This window comes from Schistocerca gregaria, chromosome 2 (genome assembly GCF_023897955.1).
Source record: "Schistocerca gregaria isolate iqSchGreg1 chromosome 2, iqSchGreg1.2, whole genome shotgun sequence".
Taxonomy (NCBI): Eukaryota; Metazoa; Arthropoda; class Insecta; order Orthoptera; family Acrididae; genus Schistocerca; species Schistocerca gregaria.
Genome location: NC_064921.1, coordinates 388,343,776 through 388,369,897, shown reverse-complemented (window position 1 = coordinate 388,369,897; position 26,122 = coordinate 388,343,776). Strand labels below are relative to the sequence as shown.

General features: G+C 46.0%; 1 protein-coding gene across 2 annotated transcripts in view; it reads left to right on the top strand.

Annotated features, from left to right (window-relative positions):
• The first annotated feature begins 1,102 nt into the window (after window positions 1–1,102).
• LOC126321023 (obscurin) overlaps window positions 1,103–26,122 on the top strand; it is a 790,459-nt gene continuing 765,439 nt past the window's right edge. For both annotated transcript variants that reach the window (XM_049994141.1, XM_049994140.1), the window contains exons 1-2: window positions 1,103–7,659; window positions 14,260–14,375. In XM_049994141.1, the coding sequence (XP_049850098.1) occupies window positions 2,890–7,659; window positions 14,260–14,375 (4,886 nt within the window). In that variant the 5' untranslated portion in view covers window positions 1,103–2,889. The remainder of the gene's footprint in view (window positions 7,660–14,259; window positions 14,376–26,122) is intronic.

Genomic DNA, 26,122 nt, shown 5'->3' with positions numbered 1-26,122 from the left:
GCACCCCATACCATGACGCTGGGTGATACGACAGTATGGCGGTGACGAGTACCCGCTTCCAATGTGCATTCACCGCGATGTCGCCAAACACGGATGCGACCATCATGTCACTGTAAACAGAACGTGGATTCATCCGAAAAAATGACATTTGCCATTCGTGCACCCAGGTTCGTCATTGAGTACAGCGTGATGCAGCGTCAAGGGTAATCGCAGCCACCGTCTCCGAGCTGATAGTCCATGCTGTTGCAAACGTCGTCGAACTGTTCGTGCTGATGGCTGTTGTCTTGCAAACGTCCCCATCTGTTGACTCAGGGATCGAGACATGGCTGCACGATCCGTTAGAGTCATGCGGATAAGATAGCTGTCATCTCGACTGCTAGTGATGCGAGGCCGTTGGGATCCAGCACGGCGTTCCGTATTACCCTCCTGAACCGACGGATTCCATATTCTGCTAACAGTCATTGTATCACGACCAACGCGAGCATCAATGTCGCGATACGATAAACCGCAGTCGCGATAGATTACAATCCGACCATTATCAAAGTCGGAAACGTGATGGTACGCATTTCTCCTCCTAACACGAGACATCCCAACAACGTTTCACCAGGCAACGCCGGTCAACTGCTGTTTGTGTATGAGAAATCGGTTGGAAACTTTCCTCATGTCAGCACGTTTTAAGTGTCGCCACCGGCGCCAGCCTTGTGTGAATGCTCTGAAAAGCATATTTTCAAATCACTGCATCTTCTTCCTGTCGGTTAAATTTCGCGCCTCTAGCACGTAATCTTCGTGGTGTAGCAATTTTAATGGGCAGTAGTGTAAATGCGACAGCAGAATGCTGGGGTGGTCTAGTAACAATCCCCCCCCCCTCCCCCTGGCCGCTAGAAACGAGCTCCGGATCGGCGTCTGACGATGTGCAGCTACAATGTAGCGCGGAGAAGCGGGCTCGCGCACGTGCGGAGGTACGTGGCCCGACAAAGGCGGGCGGGCGTCCACAGAAATACGGGCGCTGGCCGCGCGCCACCGCCATTGACCTTGCAGGGGGCGCTGGCGCTGCCGGCGGCTACCTGCGCTGCCGGCTGGGCGCTGGTGCCGGGCTGCCAGTCTGCCCGCAGACGCCGACCGCGACGCCGACGCCGCCACAGCCTCCGCCTCTGCCGCGACGCCAGACACGCTTCCCCCGCGCCCTGCTCCCAGCGCTCCGCCTGTGGCTCTGTCGGCGACACTCACCACCTCCCGAGCAACCGTCTCGCCAGTGACAACGCGACTACACTCCCGCCAAGGCAGTCAACGCTTCTTGTTCGCCATACCGGACTTTTGCAACGCTTTACCTGTTCAGATTTCGTAGTGGACGATGGATTCGAGACGGCGCAAACGTTTAACGCGGGATAGCTCCGTAACAACTTCGTGCCGGCGTTTACCGCTTTTGTGAAACCGCTTTCGTTCGCAACATCACCCGTCATTCCGTTTCCAGATGCTTATCTTCGCTTATGTCTTACAGTACCGATGAGTAATAAACTAATAACTTTTATGACCTGACACAAGTGAAAGTTATGTTGTAACACACCATCAGCTGCTTCCTCGTGTCTACCTTGCAGTTGTGTCAATCGTGCTTTAATCATCTCTAGACCAGTGAAGTGTTTTAGAAATACTTTTGTTTACTTCGGTATTAATTCTGAATTCGTGTGCTCGTGAGATGCCTTTCTAAATTCAAAAAGTTTGTGGAACCTTCTAAATTTGCGGCTACAGGTGTTTACCGAAGTGCATCACTTTTTACTAATGTAGTAAACTTTACGCACTGATCTCTGTAAATAAAATTACGATTTTCATGTGTACACAAAGACAGTTACCTACGGTTTGTGAATTTGGAGGTCGCTGTCGCGCAAACGAGGTGAACAGAACGAACGCTAGCCAGACTTCATGCTACGACACTTTCTCCAGACTAAGTAAGGATAGCACCAGTGTATGACAGAAAAAACCTACTTTTATGAAAATATCGCGTGTGAATGAGATGAAGCATACATCGCAAAATCGTACAAGTTTGGATTAACGAAATTCTCTCTTCAAGCTCCTTTCCCCATTTCTTTATCTCGACTGTGGCATAACCTGTGCAGATTAATTAGTTGTACTATAGAATGAAAGCAGAAATTGGGTGAACTGATAAAATTAACTGTTTATTGAATTGCTACTGGAAATAATTTTGAAGGGACTGCAGCGACTTTGGAAAGTAGCAGTGGTGTCTATAGTCTATAGCCCTCTGTCCAGGCCATTCATCGCAGCATATATAAAGACCAATCTAATCTTGTTGTTGACATCATTGAATCTGACGCATCTGGTGATAGTGCACTGTGCCACATAGTAGAGCTGCTGGTGCATGATAGAGATAAGGAAAAAGTTACTTTTATGCAAATATCGGTTGTGAAACAGACATCAAAAATTGAAAAATCTTATTAGAATGGATTAACAACGTTCTCTATCTCTCCGTCTCCCAGAGCGCCTTATCTCGAGTTTTCTGTGTTGGCAGTTGGAGTAATTTGAGCAGTTCTGTTCGTCGCATTTGAGAATGAAAGCATAAATTGTGAGAATGGATAAAACCACTGATAAGTGAGTCTGCGAATTTGCGCTACACATATCTTTTAAGGGAAGGATAGTGATGCTGAAAAGTTCGAAAGGTATATACAGCCTTCTTTCCTGATCCGTCATCGCAGCAGATATAATTCTTGATATCGTGTTCCTGATATCCTCGAATCACAGCCAACTGGTGATAGCACAAAGCTGCCGGTACAAGACTTAGATAAGATCCCACCTGGTGAGTACTCTCTCCACGAGTGGTGGCAACAAGAAGAAGAGTATAGTGTTGCTGAGACCAGAGGCGAGTGAGAGCGACTGAAGATGTCGTTCTGCCGCATCACGGGCCGGGCGCGCGGGCTGCCCAAGCCCAACTACTTCCCGCTGCTGCCGCCCATCTCGCCCGCGGACGCGCGCCGCTTCTGCCGCATCACGGGCAAGTCGTACGGGCTGCCCAGCCACCACTACATCCCCGTGGTGACGGTGAGGTCCGGCCGCCGCCAGCACTGCCACATCACCGCCAGCTCCGAGGGCAACGAGCACCACCACTACCTGGAGAAGCAGGGCGCGGCAGCGGCCACCCGGCGGCACGTCGTCATCGCCGACTACCGCTACGTCTTCCCCGTGCTGGACGACGGCGACGAGCAGCAGCGGCCGCTCACCGCCGTCCTGGCAACTAAGACGGCTTCCCAGACGGACGCGCGCTACGTGTACACCGTGGCCGAGCGCAGCTGCGGACTCGTCTTCCCCGCGCGCCTCGAAGCCGCCGTCCGCGACGGCGACGTCCGCGACGTCATGCTGGCCAAGGACTCCGACACCGTGCTCTTCCGCATGCGCCACGGCAAGAACGTCACCGTGGAGGTGCGCGACGTCGACCCGGAGAAGGCGGAATGGTTCGAGGGCGAGGGTCCGACGGAGGACGTCATCCGCCAGAGAGAAAAGGAGGACGACGAGAAGGGCTCCGCCACCGCGAAGAAGAAGAGGAAGCGCACTGGCAACCTCTCCTCCGTCACGCGACTCTTCGAGGAGAGGGAGCGCGAAGCAGAGGTCGCCGAAGAGAAGATGGCGCAGTTCGAGATGAAGAAGGCCAAAATGGTCGAATTGAAGATGACCAGCCTCGCCCCTGGCAAAGCTCCCGGACCGGTGGTGGGTGCAGAGGAACTCAGCTGGAGACGTTTCGACGAGAAGCAGTTCCCCACAGACGCGCACCTGTACCTGGCTGCCGGCAAGGGCCGGGAGACGATGGGACTCCTGGCAGCCGACGGTGACATGGAAACGGCGCTGAAGGAAGCCGCAGCCGAAGGTGCCACTCCAGTGACGGTGGCACTGCCCAAGCCAGTACCGCACGACGCGGAGCTGGTCGATCTGAGTCAGTCGCTGCCGGGCATCGTGCCGCCACACACGGCACTCTCCCCCACAGACGTGGCTCCTCTGGAGCCCACGGCTGCCGTCGCACCCCTCCGGCCACTTCTGGAACAGCCGCCCACAGAACTGCAGGACGCCATCCGTGCACTGGATCCAGTACAGCTGGACTCCACTGACGGTATCAAAGAAATATTCGAGGGCGGCGAGAGGTCCAACCTGTTACCTGGCGTGCAGGAAATTCCGGGCCTAGTCGCCAGTCTCGATTCTGGCGTAGAAGCCGTCATCTGCGATGACAAAGGTGGCCGTCGCGTGCAGGGCCTCATGTTAGACATTGCAGCGGCGCAGCGTTTCGTGGCAGGTCAAAAGGTGGACACTCCGAGTGGGCCAGTTTTCGTGCCAGGTCAGACGCTGCAGACGCCAGCTGGTCGTTGCTTCGTCCCCGGGTTCACTGTCATGACGCCTGAGGGGCCCGCTCTGGTTCCAGGGCAGAAGGTTGACGTCAGAGAGGAAGACGGCAGTCTTACTCCTGTGTTTGTAGCTGGCCAAACTTTAGCTACCAGGGAGGGAGAGAAATTTGTACAAGGACAAGTCATGAACACACCTGAGGGCCCACGCTTCGTACCTGGCCAGACCGTTTTCACTCCTGACGGACCCAAATTCGTCCCAGGACAAGTGGTCCACGAAAAGCAACCAGATGGAACGGTTGGAGCAAAATTCGTCGCTGGACAGACTGTAATGACGCCAGAGGGACCACAGTTCGTTCCGGGGCAAACGGTCTCTACTTCAGAAGGCGAGACACTCTTTATTCCAGGTCAGAGCGTTCAAATGGAAAATGAGTGGGAGTTCGTACCAGGGCAGACGGTAAAAACGGCTGAAGGAGAGAGAAAGTTTGTTGCTGGCCAGACATTAATAACGCCGACTGGGCCGAAATTCATTCCTGGAAGAACTGTCGGAGGCACCGACGACACTCCACTACAGTTTGTGCCCGGAATAAGCGTGAAGAATGAGGATGGAACCCTGTCTTTTCTGCCAGGCAAAACAATAGATACCGCAGAAGGACCAAAGTTCGTCGAAGGCCAAATTTTGCAGACAACAAAAGGGTTAACATTTGTTCCGGGAAAGACAGATGTCTCTGAAGATGGAGTGACCGTACGACAATTTGCTGTGGCGAAGAGTGTCGAGGACGTGATTCTTTCAGAAAAAATACTCGAAGGTTTGCCAGTTAGTGCTAGTACTATCGGTGCACTGACAATGAAAGAGAAAGAATCTGTTTATGGACACATGGTGCAGACGACTAGTGGAGTCGAATTTTTCCCGGGAAATGCCAGTGGACTACCAGCAGGAAAAGTGGTGCCTGGAAAACTTGTACACGGAGATAATGGTGAGGTCAGGTTTGTCCCAGGAATTTTTGTGAAAGAAGAAGGAAAGTTTGTTCCAGGTCAGGTGGTTCTGACAGAGAAGGGCGAACAGTTTGTGCCGGGTCAAGTTGTCGAGACGAGGGACGGTCCAAAATTCGTGCCCGGACAGGTGGTGGAGACGAGAACTGGGCCAAAGTTCGTCCCCGGGCAGACCGTGGAGACTCCGGAGGGACCGCGATTCGTCCCCGGTCAGATAGTGGAGACGAAAGCGGGACCGACTTTCATTCCCGGCCAGGTCATCTCGACTCCGGAGGAAGGTTCGCGCTTCGTACCCGGCCAGGTGGTGGACACGGCAGATGGTCCTAGGTTCGTGCCAGGCCGAGTGGTCGAGACGGACGAGCACGTGGCCTTCATCCCGGGCCAGGTGGTGGAGACGAAGGACGGCCCACGCTTCGTGGCGCCCGACCTGCAGCATTCCCCGGAGGGCGGCTTCGAGTTCTCGGTGCAGGGCTTCGAGGTGACGCCGGAGGAGCTGCGGCTGCTGCGGCCGCCCGCCGTGCACGTGTCGGGCGGCGAGGCGGCAGTGGACGCGCGCATGCTGCGGCAGCTGTCGGACGCCGGGATGGCCGTGGGTAGGCAGGTGCCCGCAGAGCTGCCAGAGGTGGCCGTGCGCGAGGACAGTGCGGGCGCCCAAGTCGTGCACCACATCACCAACAAGCTGGCGCTCTCCGGCGCCGCCGCTGTCCGAATGGCCGACGTGCTGGCCAGCGTCGCCAAACTCAGCGGGGACGTGCTAGAGAGCGCCAAGGGCGCGCCGCTGGACGCCGCCAGTCTCTCGGAGAAGGTGCTCGAAAGCATGAGGCTCGCCAGTTCCGGGGCCGTAACCGTCGGCAGCGAGACTGTGAAGGAGTTCATCCGCTCTGTCGTCTCGGCGGTCGTCGTCACGGCGTCCCAAAAATCGGAAAGTTCCGGAGAGAGTTCGAGAGACGCTATAATAGCGGCAATTGGCCCAGTATTCGACGAGCTACTCAAGGACGTCTACGATCTGGAACCCGACAACAGACATAAAGCAGCCGAAGCGTTCGTGGAGTCGCTGCACCACTACCTAGTTTCGCCGAGCAACGTGAGAAGCGTCCGAGAGAGCGCCGCCAGAATGCTGGGCGCCGAAGCGTACTCGAACGTCGCCGTCTTGGAGGAGCTACTGCGAGAACGGAATATGGACGCAGTCGTCGAGAAGGTCGCCGCAGTGTTGAAGTCGGTAGACGGGACTAGCCGGCAGCAGATCGTAGGCGACGCGTTCAAGCAGATATCGCAAGGCAATCCGGAACTCGTCGGCCAAGTGCTGGACAAGGTTTCCGAGAGTCTGGCGCAGAAGGACCCGGCCGAGTTGCAGGAAGCGACGGCGACGTTGCAGAAGGCTATAGTGAAGGCGGTGCGGGAGAGCAGCGAGCAACAGCTGCAGCAGCAGATCCGAGACGCCGACACCGGCGACGACAGAGAGCTGCGCGCGCTCGTGACGCAGGCGATCGGGCTGGCGCGCGCGCTGGACATGCACGACGCGGCCGCCGCCCTCGCGGCCGTCCTGTCGGACCCGCGCATCACGCAGGCTCTGGCCGGAGACGTCCTGGCGCTGGACGTGCTCCGCCGCCTCACCGTGATGCGGCAGCTGGCCCAGCGCAGGCCGAGCTTCGCGCGCGCCCTTTCCCGCCTGCAGCCGACGGCGCCGGGCGCCGGCGAGGAGTCTTCGGCCGACGCGGACGAGGATTCGGCACGCTGCGACCCGTACCTGCGCGAGCTGGTGCGCCAGAGCGCAGCCCTCACAGACGACAGGGCGGCGCCGCCGCTGCAGTCCTCGCACGACGTGCCGGCCGCGCTGCTGCTGGCCGGCAACTGGCTCGCCATAGAGGACTTCGTGTCGCGGCGGCCGTGGTCGAGGCCGGGAGCGCCCATCCTCATCATCAAGCAGGGCCTGCAGGCCGTGGTGCCGCGCGAGGCGGCGCGCGCCGTGCTCACGGGCGAGGTGGCCTACACGCTGCTGGACGAGACGGGCGTCAGCCACTTCGAGCCGCTCAACGTGTTCTCGGCGCTGCGGATGCCGGCGCGCGCCGCCGCCCACCGCTTCTCCATGTACTCGGCCGCCACGCTGCAGCTGCCCGCCCCCGCCGAGGAGGAGGAGGCGGCGACGCTGACGGCCGCCAGCTCGACGGACGACGTGCCGCACGCGCAGGGGCAGGCGGGCGTGCCGTGGCGCAGCCTGGCCTCCAGCGACACCGTCACCTCCACCAGCCGGCCCTTCTACACCGCCAGCGAGGACGTCCGCCGCGGCTCCTGCGGCGACAGCATCTGGAGCGTCGACACGCAGATGACAGAGGTCTGCCGAACTCGCCCCCCCCCCCCCTTCAGTCTCACCTTCCACTCTCAATACTCTCCTGCCACATCTTGATAAGTTCCCATTCTCGACAGCGAGGTTTAATAATGATAATAATGAGTGTACGGCATTGGTGTCCAGGAGACCCCTCGCGGGACGGTTCGGCCGCCGCTCCACAAGTTCTTTAACGCCACTACGGCGACTTGCGAGTGAATAAGGATGAAATGATGATGAAAGACACACAACACCCAGTCATCTCGAGGCAGAGAAAATCCCCGACTCCGCCGGGAATCGAACCCGGGACCCCGTGCGCGGGGAACGAGAACGCTACCGCAAGACCACGAGCCGCGAACCGAGAGAGAATTCTTCACATGTTGAAGAATCTTCACGCATACCCCCGGTGGAGTTTCATAGTTTCTTTACTGTCGATAAAATTAATAAATTTCGGAATGATCAGCATTTTAGTCGAGCTGGAGACTACAGTGTTATATCGTTTCGAAAATAACTTATTGTCCGGCAACCTAGCAATAATTTTATACGAAATTTCCCGTTTCAGCCGGGCAGTGTAGTTTCTTCAGTTGTGGGTTCAAAAAATGGTTCAAATGGCTCTGAGCACTATGCGACTTAACATCTCAGGTCATCAGTCCCCTATAACTTAGAACTACTTAAACCTAACTAACCTAAGGACATCACACACATCCATGCCCGAGACAGGATTCGAACCTGCGACCGTAGCGGTCGCGCGGTTCCAGATCAGTGGTGGGTTTCAACCACAGCACGTATTTCGTGATCTGGGAACACCGATGCCACCCGAAACGAGTCATTTCGTTTGAAGTAATTGTGATTATGTCGGACAATAACTTTTTTCAAATGACCTATAATTGTATCAAAATATTAAATGAATGGCAGTGGAGGACAGATGAACGTAGGAAAGTTCGATCTTCTCATTCCGCCGTTATACAGGCATACGATATGATAGCTGCAGCAGCAGTTGCGTATTTAGCACGAAATGCATTGACACGATCATCTGCTAAAGTAAACTACCGAGTCCCCTTTGCAAGATCATAATAGATTTATCATTTTCCTGTATATTGTCGTATCAGGTGCAGTTCATGTGTTTGGTTTTGGGAAGGGTCGAGAATAATAATAAAAATAATATAAAATATTTCAACATATATGCAAAAATTTGTTTACATCACTGGTGCTTCTGGTTTTATGGGTAAGTGAAATGCGGTCATGGCTCTCATGAATTTCCCCTTGTCTATGCACCAGCGTCGTAGACAGTGTCAGACATTCTCCTGCCGCACAGTGAAACAATGAAAACGAATCACAATAACTGGGTTACCGACCTTAGGTACCGCCTGCAACTACTCTGTAACCCGCATCTGTAGTAGCTGAGTACTATGGCAAACCTGAACATAAGAGATTGTGTGATCAAGTTTGTTGTCTGATTAGACGTTTCTGTGGTACGTGTTCTGTAAATAGCTAGGTGTCAGTCACCCTGTTATTGGAAGCTCCATGCGGGTGCTCTCGTATGTAGCTTACAATGCTACAAAATTATGGCAAATTGTAGGATGACCTGCAGAGGCTGGGCAGTTGATCCTCAATATAAACAAATGTAGCGCGTGGCTCACAGATAGATGCAAATCATCGCTCCTCTACCGTTACACGATTTATATACTATAACTGGAAGCAGTCACATCCATTAAATATGTGGAACTATGCTTACGAAACGATTGAAAGTGGAACCACCACATAAAAGGAAAGGAAAACGAGACAGACAGAAATTCTTGGAAAGACTGCTGGCGTATTTTAGAAAAACCTCGTTCGCTCAAAAATTTAATATTTCTCATCCGTGTGGGACGCATATCAGATTTGGTTCGCTAGCCGTTGTTGCCGAGTCGTTCTAGGTGCTTCAGTCTGGAACCGCGCAACAGCTAAGGTCGTGGGTTCGAATCCTCCTCGGGCATGGGTATGTGTGATGTCCTTAGGTTAGTTAGGTTTAAGTAGTTCTATGTTCTAGGCGACTGATGACCTCAAGATGTTAAGTCCTATAGTGCTCAGAGCCATTTGAGTGTGTGTGAAATCTTATGGGACTTAACTGCAAAGGTCATCAGTCCCTAAGCTTACACGCTACTTAACCTAAATTATCCTAAGAACAAACACACACACTCATTCCCCAGGAAGGACTCGAACCTCCGCCGGGACCAGCCGCACAGTCCATGACTGCTGCCCCCAGACCGCTCGGCTAATCTCGCGCGGCTCAGAGCCATTTGATTTGAAGATTTGGTTCATAGACAAAATATAGAAGATCAGAAGAAGAGCGGCGCATTTCATTACAAGTTTGTTTAGTGAGTGCGAAAGCGTCGTTGAGATGTTCAGCTAACTCATCTAATACAAGAGCGGCGTTGTGCATCACGATGTGATTTGCTTTTAAAATTCCGAGAGCTTACATTCCTACAAGAGTCAACCAATATACTGCTTCCTCCTGCTCGTATCTTGTAGTGGTCATTTGGTGTGACATTTTTGGGAGAAAGTAACGTGTTGAACAACTCTTCTTGGAAAGAACGCTCTCGGCACGGCTACAGTAAACCAGTATGTGGTACATAACGGCGCTCTTGTAGCGTCTGCCACTGAGGTATGCTCTCGTGCTAACTAAATGAAAGTGTGACGAAACGTGCCACTCTGAGTTGGATATTCTCTATTTTTTCTGTCAATGCAACCTGGTAATGGTTCCACATGGACGAGAAATACGCAAGATCAAAAAATGGTTCAAATGGCTCTGAGCACTATGGGACTTAACACCTGAGGTCATCGGTCCCCTAGAACTTAGAACTACTTAAACATAACTAACCTAAGGACGTCACAAACATCCATGCCCGAGGCAGGATTCGAACCTTCGACCGCAGCGGTCGCGTGGTTCCAGACTGAAGCTCCTAGAACCGCTCGGCCACACCGGCCGGCACGCAAGATCGGGCGGAAGAACAACTGTTTAGTAAGACAGTTGTTTGGCTGATGGATAACATTTCTTTTATTTTTTCCAGTGAGTCTCAACCTACCATGAGGTCGAAGCTCTGAATCGTGCTTAGAAGCTTCAGTTAGCAAGAGCTTTGCCCGTAAAAGCGACTCTGGTCTTGTAGAGTATTAACCGCGAAGCATATTTACAACCCCTGCTTTTTTGTCGAGTACATGCTAAAAGCTGAATATGAGCACGGACGCCTTTCCTCAGAAAATATGCACACAAATACACTCAGAGGCTTACTAAAGGGCAACAAGTAGAAAGTTATTTTTCGTCAAAATTATTATTTTTGTGTTTTCAGTACAGAACGTTATTTTAGGCAAGCGGCAGATGTTACGGTGTGCATCTATCTTTCACACTACATGCAATTTCGGCTAAGGCCAGTTAGGTGTTTTCCAAATAGCAACTGATATATTTCGCCTTTTGTGAATAAAGCCGTTTTCTTTCCTTAAATACTAGAAGAAGCAGAGCATTGGCTGAAAGACCGAATCCGACACCCGGAAAGGAGGAGGTTCAAATTCCGTCAGACCACGGTTTGTCAGTAACGGCACCTTATTAATCGTAAACAGGCGGAAATACGTCACAAGTGGACTGTCACTAGACATCAGCCACTGAAGGCCAAAAGAAAGAAAGAGTGTGGTGAGTAATAGCTCAAAAACAAATGACAAATGCGCACAAAGTGTAATGTTTTCAATGCAGTGAAAGTTGTCGTTAAATTAGCAACAAAACAGTTAAATTAGATTAAAACTTCGATTAGTTATTTCTCTCATCAGTCATGTGTAGTCCAAATATTATATTTTAATAGTGTATAGTTGAGAACGCTGCAATGAGCCTCATGCCTTTTTTTTTTTTATACGGGAGTTAGCGTAGATCCTCCAAAAACTTGTGGTTTGAATATTGATATCTGTACAGTGTCAAAACCGTACCCAGTCTCTAATACCAACACTGCCTATATTGAAGTAAAAATGGAGTGTATCCGATATCCTTATATAAGCGTTCACCTGCTGGCACTGTTAAGAATTCTTGCAGGAACGTTACGAGCTCCTCAAAATCTTGTAATCTTGTCCGGTAAGTAACGCATGGGGAGCATTGTCTGTGCGATACTTAAGTTCCACCCTAGTCAGAGTTGTCCTCGGAAACCCAATTTACTGTGTAACCTCTGATGTGTTATGATCCATGCGTCTTGCACCTGTTATCCTCTCACGTTCCGAGTCGGTTAACTCGCGCCGTGCTGCCATGTTCACTGCCCACCTCACTGTAGCAAGCTCCTCAGATATCGTGTTTGTAGTCGCGCCATACGCCACATCTAGCTGCAACATTCGAGCGTCATATGCGGCACATCTTCATATGGATTCACTCCCCCCCCCCCCTCCCCACTCCCTCCGCTTATTTTCACGGAAGAAGAAATCGAGATAAGCTGCATGCGCGATAATTTAATCGATGTTATCAGTTTTATGCTTCCGTAGCACATATGGCAAGTCTTATTTTATAAATTGGACTACAAACCCAGCTTCTGGTAATTTTATAAGGGTGACCTTACAGTTTTCGCCTCCCGATGTCTCCCACTGACATTGAATGTTTCCATAGGTTACTGTCCCATCATGGCTAAAGAAAGTTCCAACCAATCTCACCTCTTCTTTAAACATTTTTGTCGCCGATTCGGTAACGCTTTACATTAGAAACTCTGTGCTACACGACATGGCATATACTGATCGTGGCACATCACGTGCGACTCGTCAGAACACTCTCTACCCTCCGAGATATATAATGAATCATACGATATGTGCCAATGATGAAATGAAATGTCGTGTGGCTAAGGCGTCCCGTCGGGTAGACTGTTCGCCTGGTGCAGGTCTTTCGATTTGACTCCACTTCGGCGACCTGCGCGACAATGGGGATGAAATGATGATGAATAGGACAACACAACACCCAGTCCCTGAGCGGAGAAAATCTCCGACCCAGCCGGGAATCGAACCCGGAACCTTAGGATTGACATTCCGTCACGCTGACCACTCAGCTACTGGGGTGTCAATGATGATTCACTAAGATGTCATTAAATTGTAAACTGACATGTTAAATTAGTTCCTAAGGAGCACAGCAACCGGAGTAGAACATGCGGTATAAAATAGTACAAAAACGAAGAGAAATGGGACGATGCCTCGAGAAGCTCATTTTTGAAGCAGTCGGTTGTTTGTGACTGCGGCTGCCTTAGTAGCGACAGTAGTCGGAGGAGGATAAAGGGAGGGGAGGATGTTTTGTGTTCTTAGTGTATATAGCGGATGCAGATTTTACCTTTCCCGTTAACAGACCATCGCTACAACAAACTACATAGATAAGCAGGTTTCAAAACTACCACACCGTCGCCTGTGTAATAGTTGTATATATTTGAGAACAGTTCCCTCTTACAGCGACAGCGGACGGCCAGAATCGCTTTTCTATGTTACGCTTTTTTTTTGTGCAACTGCGATGTTACAGGAGCCGATTTATTTTTTCTCACATAAGGAACTTCTTATTTTCACGACGAATCATCTGAATAATGACTTTTTTCACAAATTAAAAACATTAGTATATCGCTTAAAATTTTGTCAGCGTCCTTCAGAATACTTCTGTCATAACATTCCATTCAATGTATCGCAATTACAGTCTCATGGAAACTGAAAACTTATACGACAAAAGTGGATAGATAAAACTGGTTTGTGCTTTTATGCTAATGGCCGTGGCCTACGAGACAGCAACCATTGAAATATTTCTATGTTCTCTTTCAATTTTGTGTCAGTTCAGATTGTGCCAAGTATAGCTGTTTTGTTCAACTTAGAATCAGCCTTATATATTGGAGGTGCCAAACACAAATCTGAAGTACAGATAATCATTTTATATTTGTGAAGAATCAGCAGCTGTTCACCTCTTTGTCTATCAGAGATCAATAGAATTGTAATTTATACGTCACGGCGTTCAGTTGTTGTGTTGTTGTGTCTCATTGGTATCCAAACACTTACTGATACACAAAAATAATATACAATAATCCACCGCTAACAGCGACTTGAATAATTTCATTTTAGAGTTGCATTTACAGGACTGATGATGACCAAGCTTTCCTCACCTTTGAAATCACTTCAAATATAAAAATGTCTGTCCTATTTCAGGAAAGTGAGGGTCGGAGCAGCTATATAACCAGAAGTATGTTGCCGTTAAATATATCTTTTGGACAAGCATAACTTTTATTGTGCCAACAGCTAAAGAAAGAAAAATTTGGAAGATAACGCACTACTCATTCCCTGTCATAGCTATTTTAAAATTCTTACTGTAGCTGAACTAACGTCTTAGCTTTTTTCACATTTTTACAGCGATCTCACATTTATGACTGGCTTTCCATTTTAATTTTAGGAAAGACAGAGGACTACGCTTGAAATTCTACTGGGTGGCATTTTCTTTCTTTCTTCACGAAGAGCTACTATTTGGGATACTCCTAATTAATTTTTAGAAGATGGAGAATGCATATATGCAGCCAAGATGTGTGCGTATAATGTTTTTCCGTGTGTGCACCTTGATGTTTGACGACTGAACAGATTACTTTCTGCCTGCAGCTGTCGGACCTGTACGTCGCGACGCAGGACTTCACAGCCGAGGAGGCGGACGGTCTGTCGCTGAAGAAGGGGGACATCGTCGAAATAATCGACAGCGGTGACCGGGAGTCGGCCAAGTGAGTACCCACCCAGCAGAATGCTCGCCACGTTTCAGAACTCAACTGGCCTGAGGCGTCGCGGAGGCCACACGCACGAGCCGCTCCTGTGAGAAGATGTGTGTGTGGTGTCCTGAGTTAAAGGAGCTCTCACTCCTAACAAGGAGGGAGCACCTTCTCTCCTTCCTCCATCGATCCCGATAAACGCATGTTCCTTTCGAAAGATAACTATAGCGTTGTTCCAGGTTGTTTATGGAACCCGGAAGAAGTGAGGAGCGCTTCCCTGTTTCTCACTACATATTACAGCTATTATCTCTTTCCTTAAACTTTCAGAACAGTATTATGGCGGGTGTATATGACTGTCTCCAGTCCTAAAAACTTGTGTGATACTTACTCCTATCTAAAAAGTGGCACGTATCTACCGAAAGTGATTTTTGGTCTGATCATAGAATAGCAATAGTAATAGTAGTAGAGATAATAGCATCAGTAGTAGTACTAGTGCTAGTGATAGTAATATATATTTTGTATTAGTCGAAAAAGCTTCTAGAATATTCTTAACTGCCAAGAGATCTGAAACACAGTGTTCCAGAAATAGTGGAAAGACACAGTAGCATGGTATCTCTTGGGGTGTCACTGAACCAGTGCACCTCTAAACAAACCTCTTTATGTTTCGATGTGGAGAAACTCTGACACTGTGCTTACTTACAGTAGTTTCATGAAGTAAACTAAATTAGTGATTCAGTTGTGCACGTGGTAAATGTTATTTGTCGCCCTGTAAAAGTTTGCTCCAACTCTGACTTACCTCGGCGTATGTGATTGTTACAAATTCTCACTAAAACATTTCTTGAAAAAAGTTTTCGTACTCAGTATTAATTTTTATACGTCCCTTGACGCCCTATAATAGTGTTGTCGGCATATGTTTCAAATCAAATTGTTTGAAGCCAGGGGTATAAGCGTATCCTTGTATAACCAGCATGATTCAGGAAAATCTGCTGTATCCGGGGAGGTAACAGTACTTATGTTTCTGGCAAAATTGATGTCGAGCAGTCTGCTTTACAGACGTAGGCACGAAACGTGTCGTATGATAGGAATGAAAGGAAATTAAATACATTGATAGCAGGCTGAATGCATATCTGATACAAAGAGATCAGTGATACATTTCGTACATGTCCTTAAAAATCGATGTTGAGACATTTGCTGCATTCTTTTTATACATAATATATTCAGACGAAAGTGACAAATAGATGTATTATTTCCGAGGAAATTCTTCAAGCATAAGCACTCACCTCATTGTCATAGAACTTCCTCTTCAGAAAGATGTAAAGGCAGAAACTAATGAACTTGAGTTGCAGTGACCACCCAAGGTAACATGGTATTGTCAGCTATAGTCTGAATAACCTTCTCGAATAACGAAGAAATTCTCCAGACCGCACCATTTCACTGCAGATACGTCTTTAGCTGCTGCAGCAGATGTTCTCTACAGACAGAGAAATGGCGTTGTATTTTATAAATCCTGCTATCTTGTGTATAACAACGGACTGTGCATTCTGTTATGTTGTAACATTTTTAGCGAAGTATTTAAACCAATATTTATTTTATAGATTGCGATCATACATTATAGTGTCCATTCCAAGTAAACAGACAGACGTCGGTAACTGACAAGGGAGAAAGTTCATTCTGTGGTAATGTTGAGGCTTAGACTTATAAGACTGTAACTTCCCCGTATATTGTATATTATTTCTGAACCAGCATCGATAAATATATTTCCCCTCAGTCCCTAACAAAACATTCACAAACAAAATGTACAACCAATTTAAAAATATGTGTGTAACGTATGCCTATTACTTGTAACCTAAAATATCAAAGAAATAAATAAAGAATTTTTTCCCAAATCATAATACTTTAAAAAGTATGTAACTAATGCTTAATTTTACATTACTCCAGTGTTTTAATTAAACCCCACTTTTACAGCCTCCTGCAGTTCCGCAGCGAGGCTGATCAATGCCTTAGTAGACCACATTAACTACTTACGTAACAGCTGCTCTCTATTGCAGTGCGGTCAGCACTGCGTATAACCAACGACAGAAGACAACACACAACATCAAATACAAGTCAACACTCATTCCCAATGTTTTCAGCTGCACTAGAACCTGCGACACTGAGATAACAATCAACTACAGGCGCACAGATAATCCAACAAATTACAGATTTAAATACATAAATTAACAGTAAATAAATAATATCCATCACAGTATATTTGAATCGCTGTCAGCACTATACATTTTACTGTTTATTTGTCATTCGTTATGTGCCTGAATAATAAGTAACATCCAACTTGAATCGTCTGCTGTTGCATCAGAGGACGGATGTCTCGGCGGCAGACAATTCAAAATGGTGCCAATTGTATATTAAACACCGAGATTATTCTTTGACCATTATAGGCAGCGGTGATTAAAGGTGATAAGTTGAACCAATTTACCAGAACGGTTCTAGAACCCTATGCCTGCCTTTCGTTGACAATGTGCTGATGAGTGGATCCATATGAGCTCGTCTCGTCGGTTGCTTCACAGCTTTAATTTCTCCTTGGCTATCCTTTGTATTTCCACATTCTTGTACTTGGTCAATGACACATTTATTACCTATTGTCTCTCCAATTAAAACGCTAAGCCCTCCGTGGAACCTCTTACAGAATTAGCATAACTTTGGACGAATATCATGGCACGCCTCTCAAATGAGGTACCAGATATACCTGTAAAAAGTGTGGCTATGTAGCCTGTATCACTATGACAGTGCCCTATCGGCTCACCGAGGCGAGTGCAGGCCTGCGCCTACTGAGGACAACTTGCTCTCTATTTGAGTAGCGGTGGTTGCAGCATGCCAAGGGGTTGCCCCTGCACACATCCGCTTGGCGTGCATTTGGGTCAGAAATGCTCGTCTGTCACAGCAATTTATCCTCGGCCGTCCGCCATAAATAGTCGACTTTTATTTATGAGTCTTACTCAGTCTCACATTATTCTTAGCAACTACGTTTCGCTTCATTTACTGATACAAGCCGACTGGATTCATTTCTGGATCCACTTGGTTAGTCACGACACAGCTCTTCCGGTTTCTTGGTGCTAAAATGATATTTAAGTTTCAGATATATGTTTCATACTCTATTGGTATTTATGAATTTCGGTTTTTGACGTTAGTAGCGCAACCAACCCAAAGCCAAGAGAATGCGCGATCTAGTAGCGACACAACACAACGAAATTTTCTCGTGTTTTCAGCCGCAAAAGGGGTTATAAATCCGAAAGCTTTCGGCCGAGTGATCTTCAGTCATTGTGGAGCGGTAACTAATTGCCGTATCGTGCCTGCTCTCATTCTGCAGTTTTTCTTAATCACGCTGCCTGTAGATGCATCTCATGAATACTAATAGTATCTGATTTTAATATTGGATCTCCGCTATCACCTATACAAAATTTTCAAGGAGATATATGCCACATTCTGTACAAGTGATAACCAATACAATACGGAAGGTGAACGTTAGCATTTCATGCTTTGCTCAGTAAAAGGTAAATGTAATCCATTCGCACAGAACGTGTAGGTCATTTCGTTTGACGTATAACGTCTCAGTTTGCTTGTTAAGTTTCGCGCATCTGGAGTGCACATTTCGATCCGCATCCAATTATTTTTACCACCTGAGTTATCGAAAGCTAAAGACTAAACGGCTCGCGTAGGGTTTTAGATAGCTTATTGTCGGTTATCTTGTCATGCGCATTATCATCTGCAAATTTCTTTGTCCGTGATACCATTTCATTCTTTCGCGACTTAATTTGCAGGCAACGGAACTCCAACTGGATAGGGAATGGTCGGAGAAAGAATTAGCAGAGGCCTATTAAGCATCAAGGCCAGCAAACGCCCGAAACTGTGCAGGGAAACTACTTTTTTTCTAATCCCGATCGAAAATCTCTGAGCTGCGTTCGCATAATCACTTCTCTGCTTAATTTCTAATTATACTGCTATCGCCAGCGCTTAGCATCAATACAAAAGTCTCCCCAATTTAGCCTCATTCATCCCCCAAAAAGTATCGTATGTTCTATTTTCTGATAGTTTCTTTTGGCAAGGTTCAAATGGCTCTGAGCACTATGCGACTTAACTGCTGAGGTCATCAGTCGCCTAGAACTTAGAACTAATTAAACCTAACTAACCTAAGGACATCACACACATCCATGCCCGAGGCAGGATTCGAACATGCGACCGTAGCGGTCGCTCGGCCCTAGACTGTAGCGCCCAGAACCGCACGGCCACTCCGACCGGCTTTTTGGCAAGGCCCTCTCGCAAGTGTACTCCTAATTCTAGCCGTCATATGAGGCGTGTGGTCGTTACAAGGATAAGAGCGTGTCGACATGTACCCGATACTTCTAGCAATGTTTAGAGACGCCGTATTAACATTGAACGCTGGTATTCAGGCGAATGACCTACTACTAATAAGGGGAGACGAGGGACTGGCGAGGTGTCGACAAACGCTTCAGATTCTTGTGAGCAACAGTGTTTCCTGTAGAATTGTAGAACCTATTGCCATAGCTTCTGCGATAAAATACCCTCAGGAAATATGTGGTAAGTTTCTATGGGACCAAACTGCTGAGGTCATCGGTCCCTAGGCTTATACACTAGTTAATTTAACTTAAACTTACTTACGTTAAGGACAACACACGCACGCACGCACACACACACACACACACACACACACACACACACACACACACACACCAATGCCCGCGGGTGGAACCGAACCTCCGACAGGCGGAACCATGCAGACCGTGGCAAGGCGCCCTAGACAACTCGGCTACCCCGCGTGGGAAAGTATCCTCAGGTTCCCCAGAATTAATCAGTACTTTCCTTGGAAATACACCAACTGGCTTCGAGTCTCATCATTTCTCCGAAAAGCGCTGTTACACAAACATTAAGCTGAAATGTTAAATATAAACGACTACAGTACTGGAATAGAAAAATATATTTACGTCAAAGCTCCTTCATTGTCTAACAGCACGAAATATAATGTACTGCATGATCCTTCTGGTGTACATCACAAAATAACAAATCTCAGTCTTTTTCAACTAAATATTAGTGCAAAAATGAAGAACTGTGTGCCAACGCTACAATTTATTGAGGTAAGAGAGCTAAAGTAATTGTTATTCATTCGTCGAAATGCTACTGAATATGACTGATTACGTGAAAACGGTTCAGGAGGTAAACATGAAGAAAATTTCATATCAGCTGTTGTCCTCAACGAGTATAGCTAATAACAAATTGGATTCATATAATACTTATTAACTATCTCTTCAGGTTTCTAGTAATACTTAACTAAATCTGAACCTGTCATAATTAAACAATCACAGCAGTCAAAAATTTAAGACACTACACGAGTATTTTTAAGTTTCCACTAAATGATGTGTCATATGTTTTATATTAAGTATGGATCTATCATTTACTACCAATTTCGAAAATTATAATTAAAAATATTTAGAGATCTAGCCCTGAAAAAACTACATTACTTGAGGAAAATATTGGCACGATAAATTAAAGTTACACGTTCAAATGCTATCAATCGACGGAATTCTGCTCGGTAAAGGCAACAAACTTGTTTGACATACTTATTATTTTTATTTTCAAAAATGCAAGAATATTTGACCTTCTCTCCTTTTACCTATAATACTCACGATTTTTTGCATTGATCTGTTACCTTTTCAGCCAAAACACGTACTCTAGAACTTTCAATAAGTAAAAGGAATTTATCTGTGGCGAAACATGATATTTTAGTGTCACCAAATGCCAGTAATATACAATATTTTAATTTAACTTTTCGGATCCAACGGAAACTGTAATAGGAAGATTTTTTGTGACTATCCGAAATAAAGAAACGCAGTGAAATCAAAATAACTGCTAGAATTTGAAACAGACATGTTTCATTACGCTCCCACAGATGACACGAATACCATGAAATTCAGCTTGCGCAGAATTAAATAGGTTTATTTATAAAGAATAAATCTGGTGCACTTATTTTCCAACAGGTGATTCTTGGTGCAGCCAGTAGCTACTGTACGGCGAAACAGTTCCAACATAGCAGGTCTCCAGGAAAACAGCATAAACATTTCGTTCAAGTGCTATGGAAATCTTAATTAAATTCCACCAATTGCATATCATCGACTATAACAAGCTAATCGATAGGGTGTTTCTGTTTTACTACAATTTCATAATACGACAAAGTAAATTTGAATCTGTACGAATTAATTTTTCCAACGCCGACTAGAAGGATACACTGAGACATATCTGAATCAAATTAACACTTAAAATTATTTTTCCACCACTGCAGTGGAAAAAGAACTTACTTAGCACTACTGGATGTCAGATTAAAAAAAATGAAAAAGATTCCTCGATAACGAAATGAAATGTAAGTATTGAACAGAGAGGTACGGTCAACGCATCCACACCTTCAAATAGAGTCTGTATCTAATCACACAACTGGAACAGGTAGGTCCGGCTCTCAGGCTCCCAGGCAAGACCTAATACTGCACACAGCCTGACGTTTCACAAATGCTTATTACGGTACACATTCTGCAACAAATTGAATCTAACATTTTACATATAATAATGGATTTTAAAGTGAAACTAATCACAAAATGGAAAGAAAGCATTTTTATTTCTTCTGAATGTTATGACAGTGACATGAGAAATTTCTAAATAAAACTGCAGCTACTTCGTAATATGTGTAACATTACAAAGTTATATTTCAGTGTAACAATTTTAAAAGTGAAATGTTAACATCTGCATTTTGTGAATGTAATCTAATTTTGACTGATGCTAATGAAACCACAAAATACAAAACAAATTATCAATTTTTCCACGTGTGACACAAAGTTTTCAAACATGTCTATCCCAAAAACTTATAAATAGAGGTTGAAACACAAAATACACTCATGTGCTATATTTCAATGCCTATTAGAGTCGGATAGATGCCAGAAAAAGCACATGTTGCAGTGGGGGAAAGAAATAGCCTCTTAAAAACGAAACCGAAGAGGAGGGGGGGGGGGGGGGGAGAGTCTTATAAAGTTGCATCTTATAACAACCACCTAGTCTCACCATCCTTATTTCAGTTTTCCTTCAGCTCTCCAAATCCCCTCCCGATCTTCTCCATGTTGCATTCCACACAAACATATAAATTTATCTGTAAGGCAATGGCGTAACCCACAATGAACAAAATGTCAAAACGAATAAACAACGCCGGTATGATGGAGCAGTAGTTATCGATCTTTTTTTTAATAAAAAACAAAAACAAAAAAGACACTCGTACACTTAGCGTTATGACTGCTTCTTATATGACACTTTTGAAACACAGTGTGCCATATTAATTTTTAATTGTTCGTGACTATAAAGAAATTGTAGATGTATCGATATGTTAGCACTCAGTCACACACTCTTCAATTTATAAGTTTACGTTATATAAACCCTACTGCGCGTTTCGGGCTTTGATCCACGATCTAATGCATTTGACATAGAACATAGATATTGATTATGAAATAATTCATGCTTTAAATTAACCTACTGAAGAGTTTGTTGCTCTCTGTCGACTGAATATTAGCAATTTCAGCTGATGTTGGAAATTCGACATTACATAATTATAGGCACATCATATCTGTTATCGTTATCGGTAAAGATGCAGCTAACCACAGCAACAACAGTTCCTAAAGAAATTACGTCTGGTGTCGTACATAGGTACGCGGTTTTAGGCAGTAGCAAAGTTATAATTTTCTCGCGCACATTTGTACACTCGTGGCGGTACCGTAAGCAGGTGTGCGTAGGTGTGCGTAGGTGTGCTTTGAGGCTATGCGTAATGAGATCGTGCACAACGACGACCGTGGACTCCACAGCTGCGATTGCCACCCGATTTCTATTGGACGAGGATGATATTTCCACACCTATTGTAGATGCACTTGAAAATGAGCAACGCTCGAAAATAGAAGTGCTTAATAAAATATTATTTTAAAATACAGCTTGTTGGAACGAAGTATTCCTTTAAAACATTTTTGCTTTAGCAGGAAAATATTGTTCATTGGTCAAAATACACTTTTGAACACTTTTAGAAAGACACTGCACAATTGTTGGCAAAGCTTCTACAGGAATTAATAGATTCGATATTTTACACGTCTTTAGATGTACACGGAAACGTCGTACAGACATCTTTGCACGCCTACCGTGATATTCCAAATCTAACTTTAGCATCAGGTCTCATTTTATCGTCTTCTGCTCTTCAGCTAATTAGTGCAGCAAAAATTCGGGAGCATATCTTCTACTTATCAATATCTCTGTGAATGATGTCGTTAACCCAGTCCTTGCTACTCCTCAAGTCCTCTGCTATCAGCCTCAGGAACTTTACTTGCCAACTGATGGTGCCTTTCCTGTCAATTGAGGCTGCCTTTCATTATGTTTGACAAAGATCGATTGCCTGCATTTGCATTTGCATTAGCATAGCACTTATCTCCGTCAATGTGTGTGTGTGTGTGTGTGTGTGTGTGTGTGTGTCTTCACGGAAATTCGACGTACTTTTGTATCGTGTCACCCACTAATTTATGTAAACTCCTAAACGTGTCTTTTCATTCTCTTTCATCTAACGCATGATATCTGCAGCTCTGGCTCTTGTAAAATGGAGCATGAAACCGTACATGCTCGTGAAGTACTGATATTAATTCAGCACTTTCGTTTGGTTAAGGGATGAGAATGGTATACAAACCACGAAATGCCCTGAAGTGTTATAGAACAAGACTTTGGTTGCATTTTATTGCAGTTGGCAGTCTATGTACTTAATGTAGGGTCAAAGAAAGAGAAAAGGAAATTGCTGTTGCTTAAAAGTCGTCCCCGTGCTACAGAGCCATTCGGAGTTTAGGTGAAATAGCTCATGCTGTATTTCTAACTGATAGGTAAAAAAGTTCTCTCTGCGGTATGAAGCAAAAATCTCCCATCAATCATTACGAGGCCGAAGTAAACTTTAGAATAACAGCCAGTGTCATGTAGTTTTCATCTTCAAGTATGGCCCTGTTGCGTATACAACTAGTTTTCGCAGTAATATTCTCAACAGTGTCTCACAAGGACTCTCTTATCTGCTGCTTTGAGTCTCCTGTTGAAGTTTTTGTCTTCAACTTCCGCAAAAAACGTTGCTTTTATCCTAATTATATATGACTTACATATTTTTTTAAGTGCATAAGATGTGAAGCCTGATTTTCTGCATTCCGGTTAGTGAAGTACCCTTCATACTGCATATCGGTGGCTCACGAGACCGTGTGGCAGAGACGTCGCTAATTTGAGGGTTCAGAACTCGAAGTATGCTGCTTAGCCATTTCGAGAGACGTCTTCCGTCATTTCTATTTAGTACTTCAGCAAATTCCAGGAGGATTTCTTTAGGAAAGCTAATACCGATATCGTTCTGTATATAGCTCAAAAACTAGCACTGCTTCTCGAACACTAAATGAGGAGAAGTAACCCTGATGTATCTGTCTTGCTTTTACCCGCTTTCCGTAACCGACCATACTATTATTATCATACTACTCTCTCTGCTGTATTAACTTTTACGAGAGTAATTATACAATAAAGAACGTCTGATTCTCCAGCAATTTCTACACAAGATAATAAAAGTAAATCTATTTTTACAACATAACTCTAAGACGAAACTAACGATGCACCACGAAGGAATTATCCGAATTTGACGGAAATTGTATTTTATGTACACGTTCAGAGAAACAAATTATTACAATTTCAGAAAAATTGCCTGAAGAAAGAGGTTCAGAAATTGAGCAAGTGAGTAATACGTTGGTTCACCTCTGGCTCTTCCCAAGCAGTTATTCGGCTTGGCATTCATTGATAGAGATGTTGGATGTCCTTCGGGATACATGCCAAAACCTGTCCAAATGGCGCGTTAGATCGTCAGAATCTTGAGGTGGTTGGAGATTCCTGCCCATAATGCTCCAAACGCTCTCAGCTAGGGAGACATCGGGCGACCTTGCTGGCCATTTTGGCAAACACAAAGACAAACGGCAGAAACCCTCGCCGTGTGCGGGCGGGTTTTATCTTGCTTAAAAATGTAAGCCCAGTATGGCTTTTCATGAAGGGTAACAAAAGGCGGTGGAAAATATTGTCCACGTACCGCTGTGCAGTAAGGGTGCCGCGGATGACAGCCAAAGGAAAATGTTCAAATGTGTGTGAAATCTTATCGGACAACTGCTAAGGTCATCAGTCCCTACACATTACTTAACCTAAATTATCCTAACGACAAACACACACACCCATGGCCGAGGGAGGACTCGAACCTTCGCCGGCACCAGTCCATGACTGCAGCGCCTTAGACCGTTCAGCAACCAAAGGAGGCCAACTATGAAATGAAATGGCATCCCAGACCATTACTCCTCGTTGTCGGGCCTTATGACGGGCGACAGTCAGTTTGGTATCCCTCCACTGTCCAGGACGTTTCCAGACACGTCTTTGCTGGTCATCCGAGCTCAGTTCGAAGCGGGACTCGTCACTCAAGACAATTGTACTCCAGTCAATGAGATTCCAGGTCAAAGATGCGTCTGGAGATGCCCCGGACAGCGGTGGAATACCAACCTGTCAGTCACCCGCCATACTGCCCGACAACCACATGTGGTAGTCTGGGGTGCCATTTCTATTCGTAACAGGACCCCTTTGCTTGTCATCTGCAGCATCCATGCAGCACAGCGGTAGGACGACGATATTCTACTCCCCATTTTGTTGCCATTCATGGTAAGCCATCCTGGGCTTACATTTCAGCAAGACAATGCCCGGGTTTCTACAGCTTGTCTTCGTGTTTTGTCGAGACTTACCTTGGCCAGCAAAGTCCCAGACTGTCTTCCCAATTGAGAAAGTTTAGAGAATTATGGGCAAGACTCTCCAACCATCTCGGTGTTTTGACGATCTAATGCGCCAATGGGATACAGTTTGACATGATATCTCTCAGGAGGACGTCTAACAACTCTGTCAGTCAATGCCAAGCTGAATGACTGCCAGCGAAAAGAGCAGAGGTGGACTAACGCGATACAGACATTCGCAATCTGAGAAGCCCTTTATGTTGAATAAATAGTCCAAAATTTCTGAAATTTTAATCATTTGCTTGGCCGAACGTGTACAACACATTTATAGACTTCCCTTCCATTTGGATAATTCCATTGCGGCGTGTCGTTCATACCCCCTCCCCCCCTCCCACTCCCCCACCTCACCCCTTGATTGGACTTCGGTTTCATAGATATTTTTCTACGTAGTCGGTGTTCGAATTTAAACATTTCTCGAAGCTATCCAGAAGGTTCCCTACACCTTCTGCATATTCAGTTGCCGCCAATTACTTTATTGTTCATTAACGTCCTCTTTCATTTCGTTGTTCGTATCTGTAAAATTCGATAGGACGGACTTCTTTTGTATTCAGCTACGAACCTCGCACTTTACAGGTTCGTTCATTATGTTATATACGAGGATATGCTGAAAGTAATTCTTACTTGTTTTTAATGTGAAAACTCTAAAAACTTCCTAAAATAAAAAACTTTGTTAATATTCTACATCTTTATTCTTCATTCCCACATATATATTTGTCAACATAGTCACCCTGCCGACGAACAAATTTTTCCCAATGAGCGATCAGTTAGTTGATACCGTGACTGTAGAATGTTTCACATTATTGACGGAGCCACAACCTCACCTCTGCTTGCACCGCTTCATCAGTATCAAAG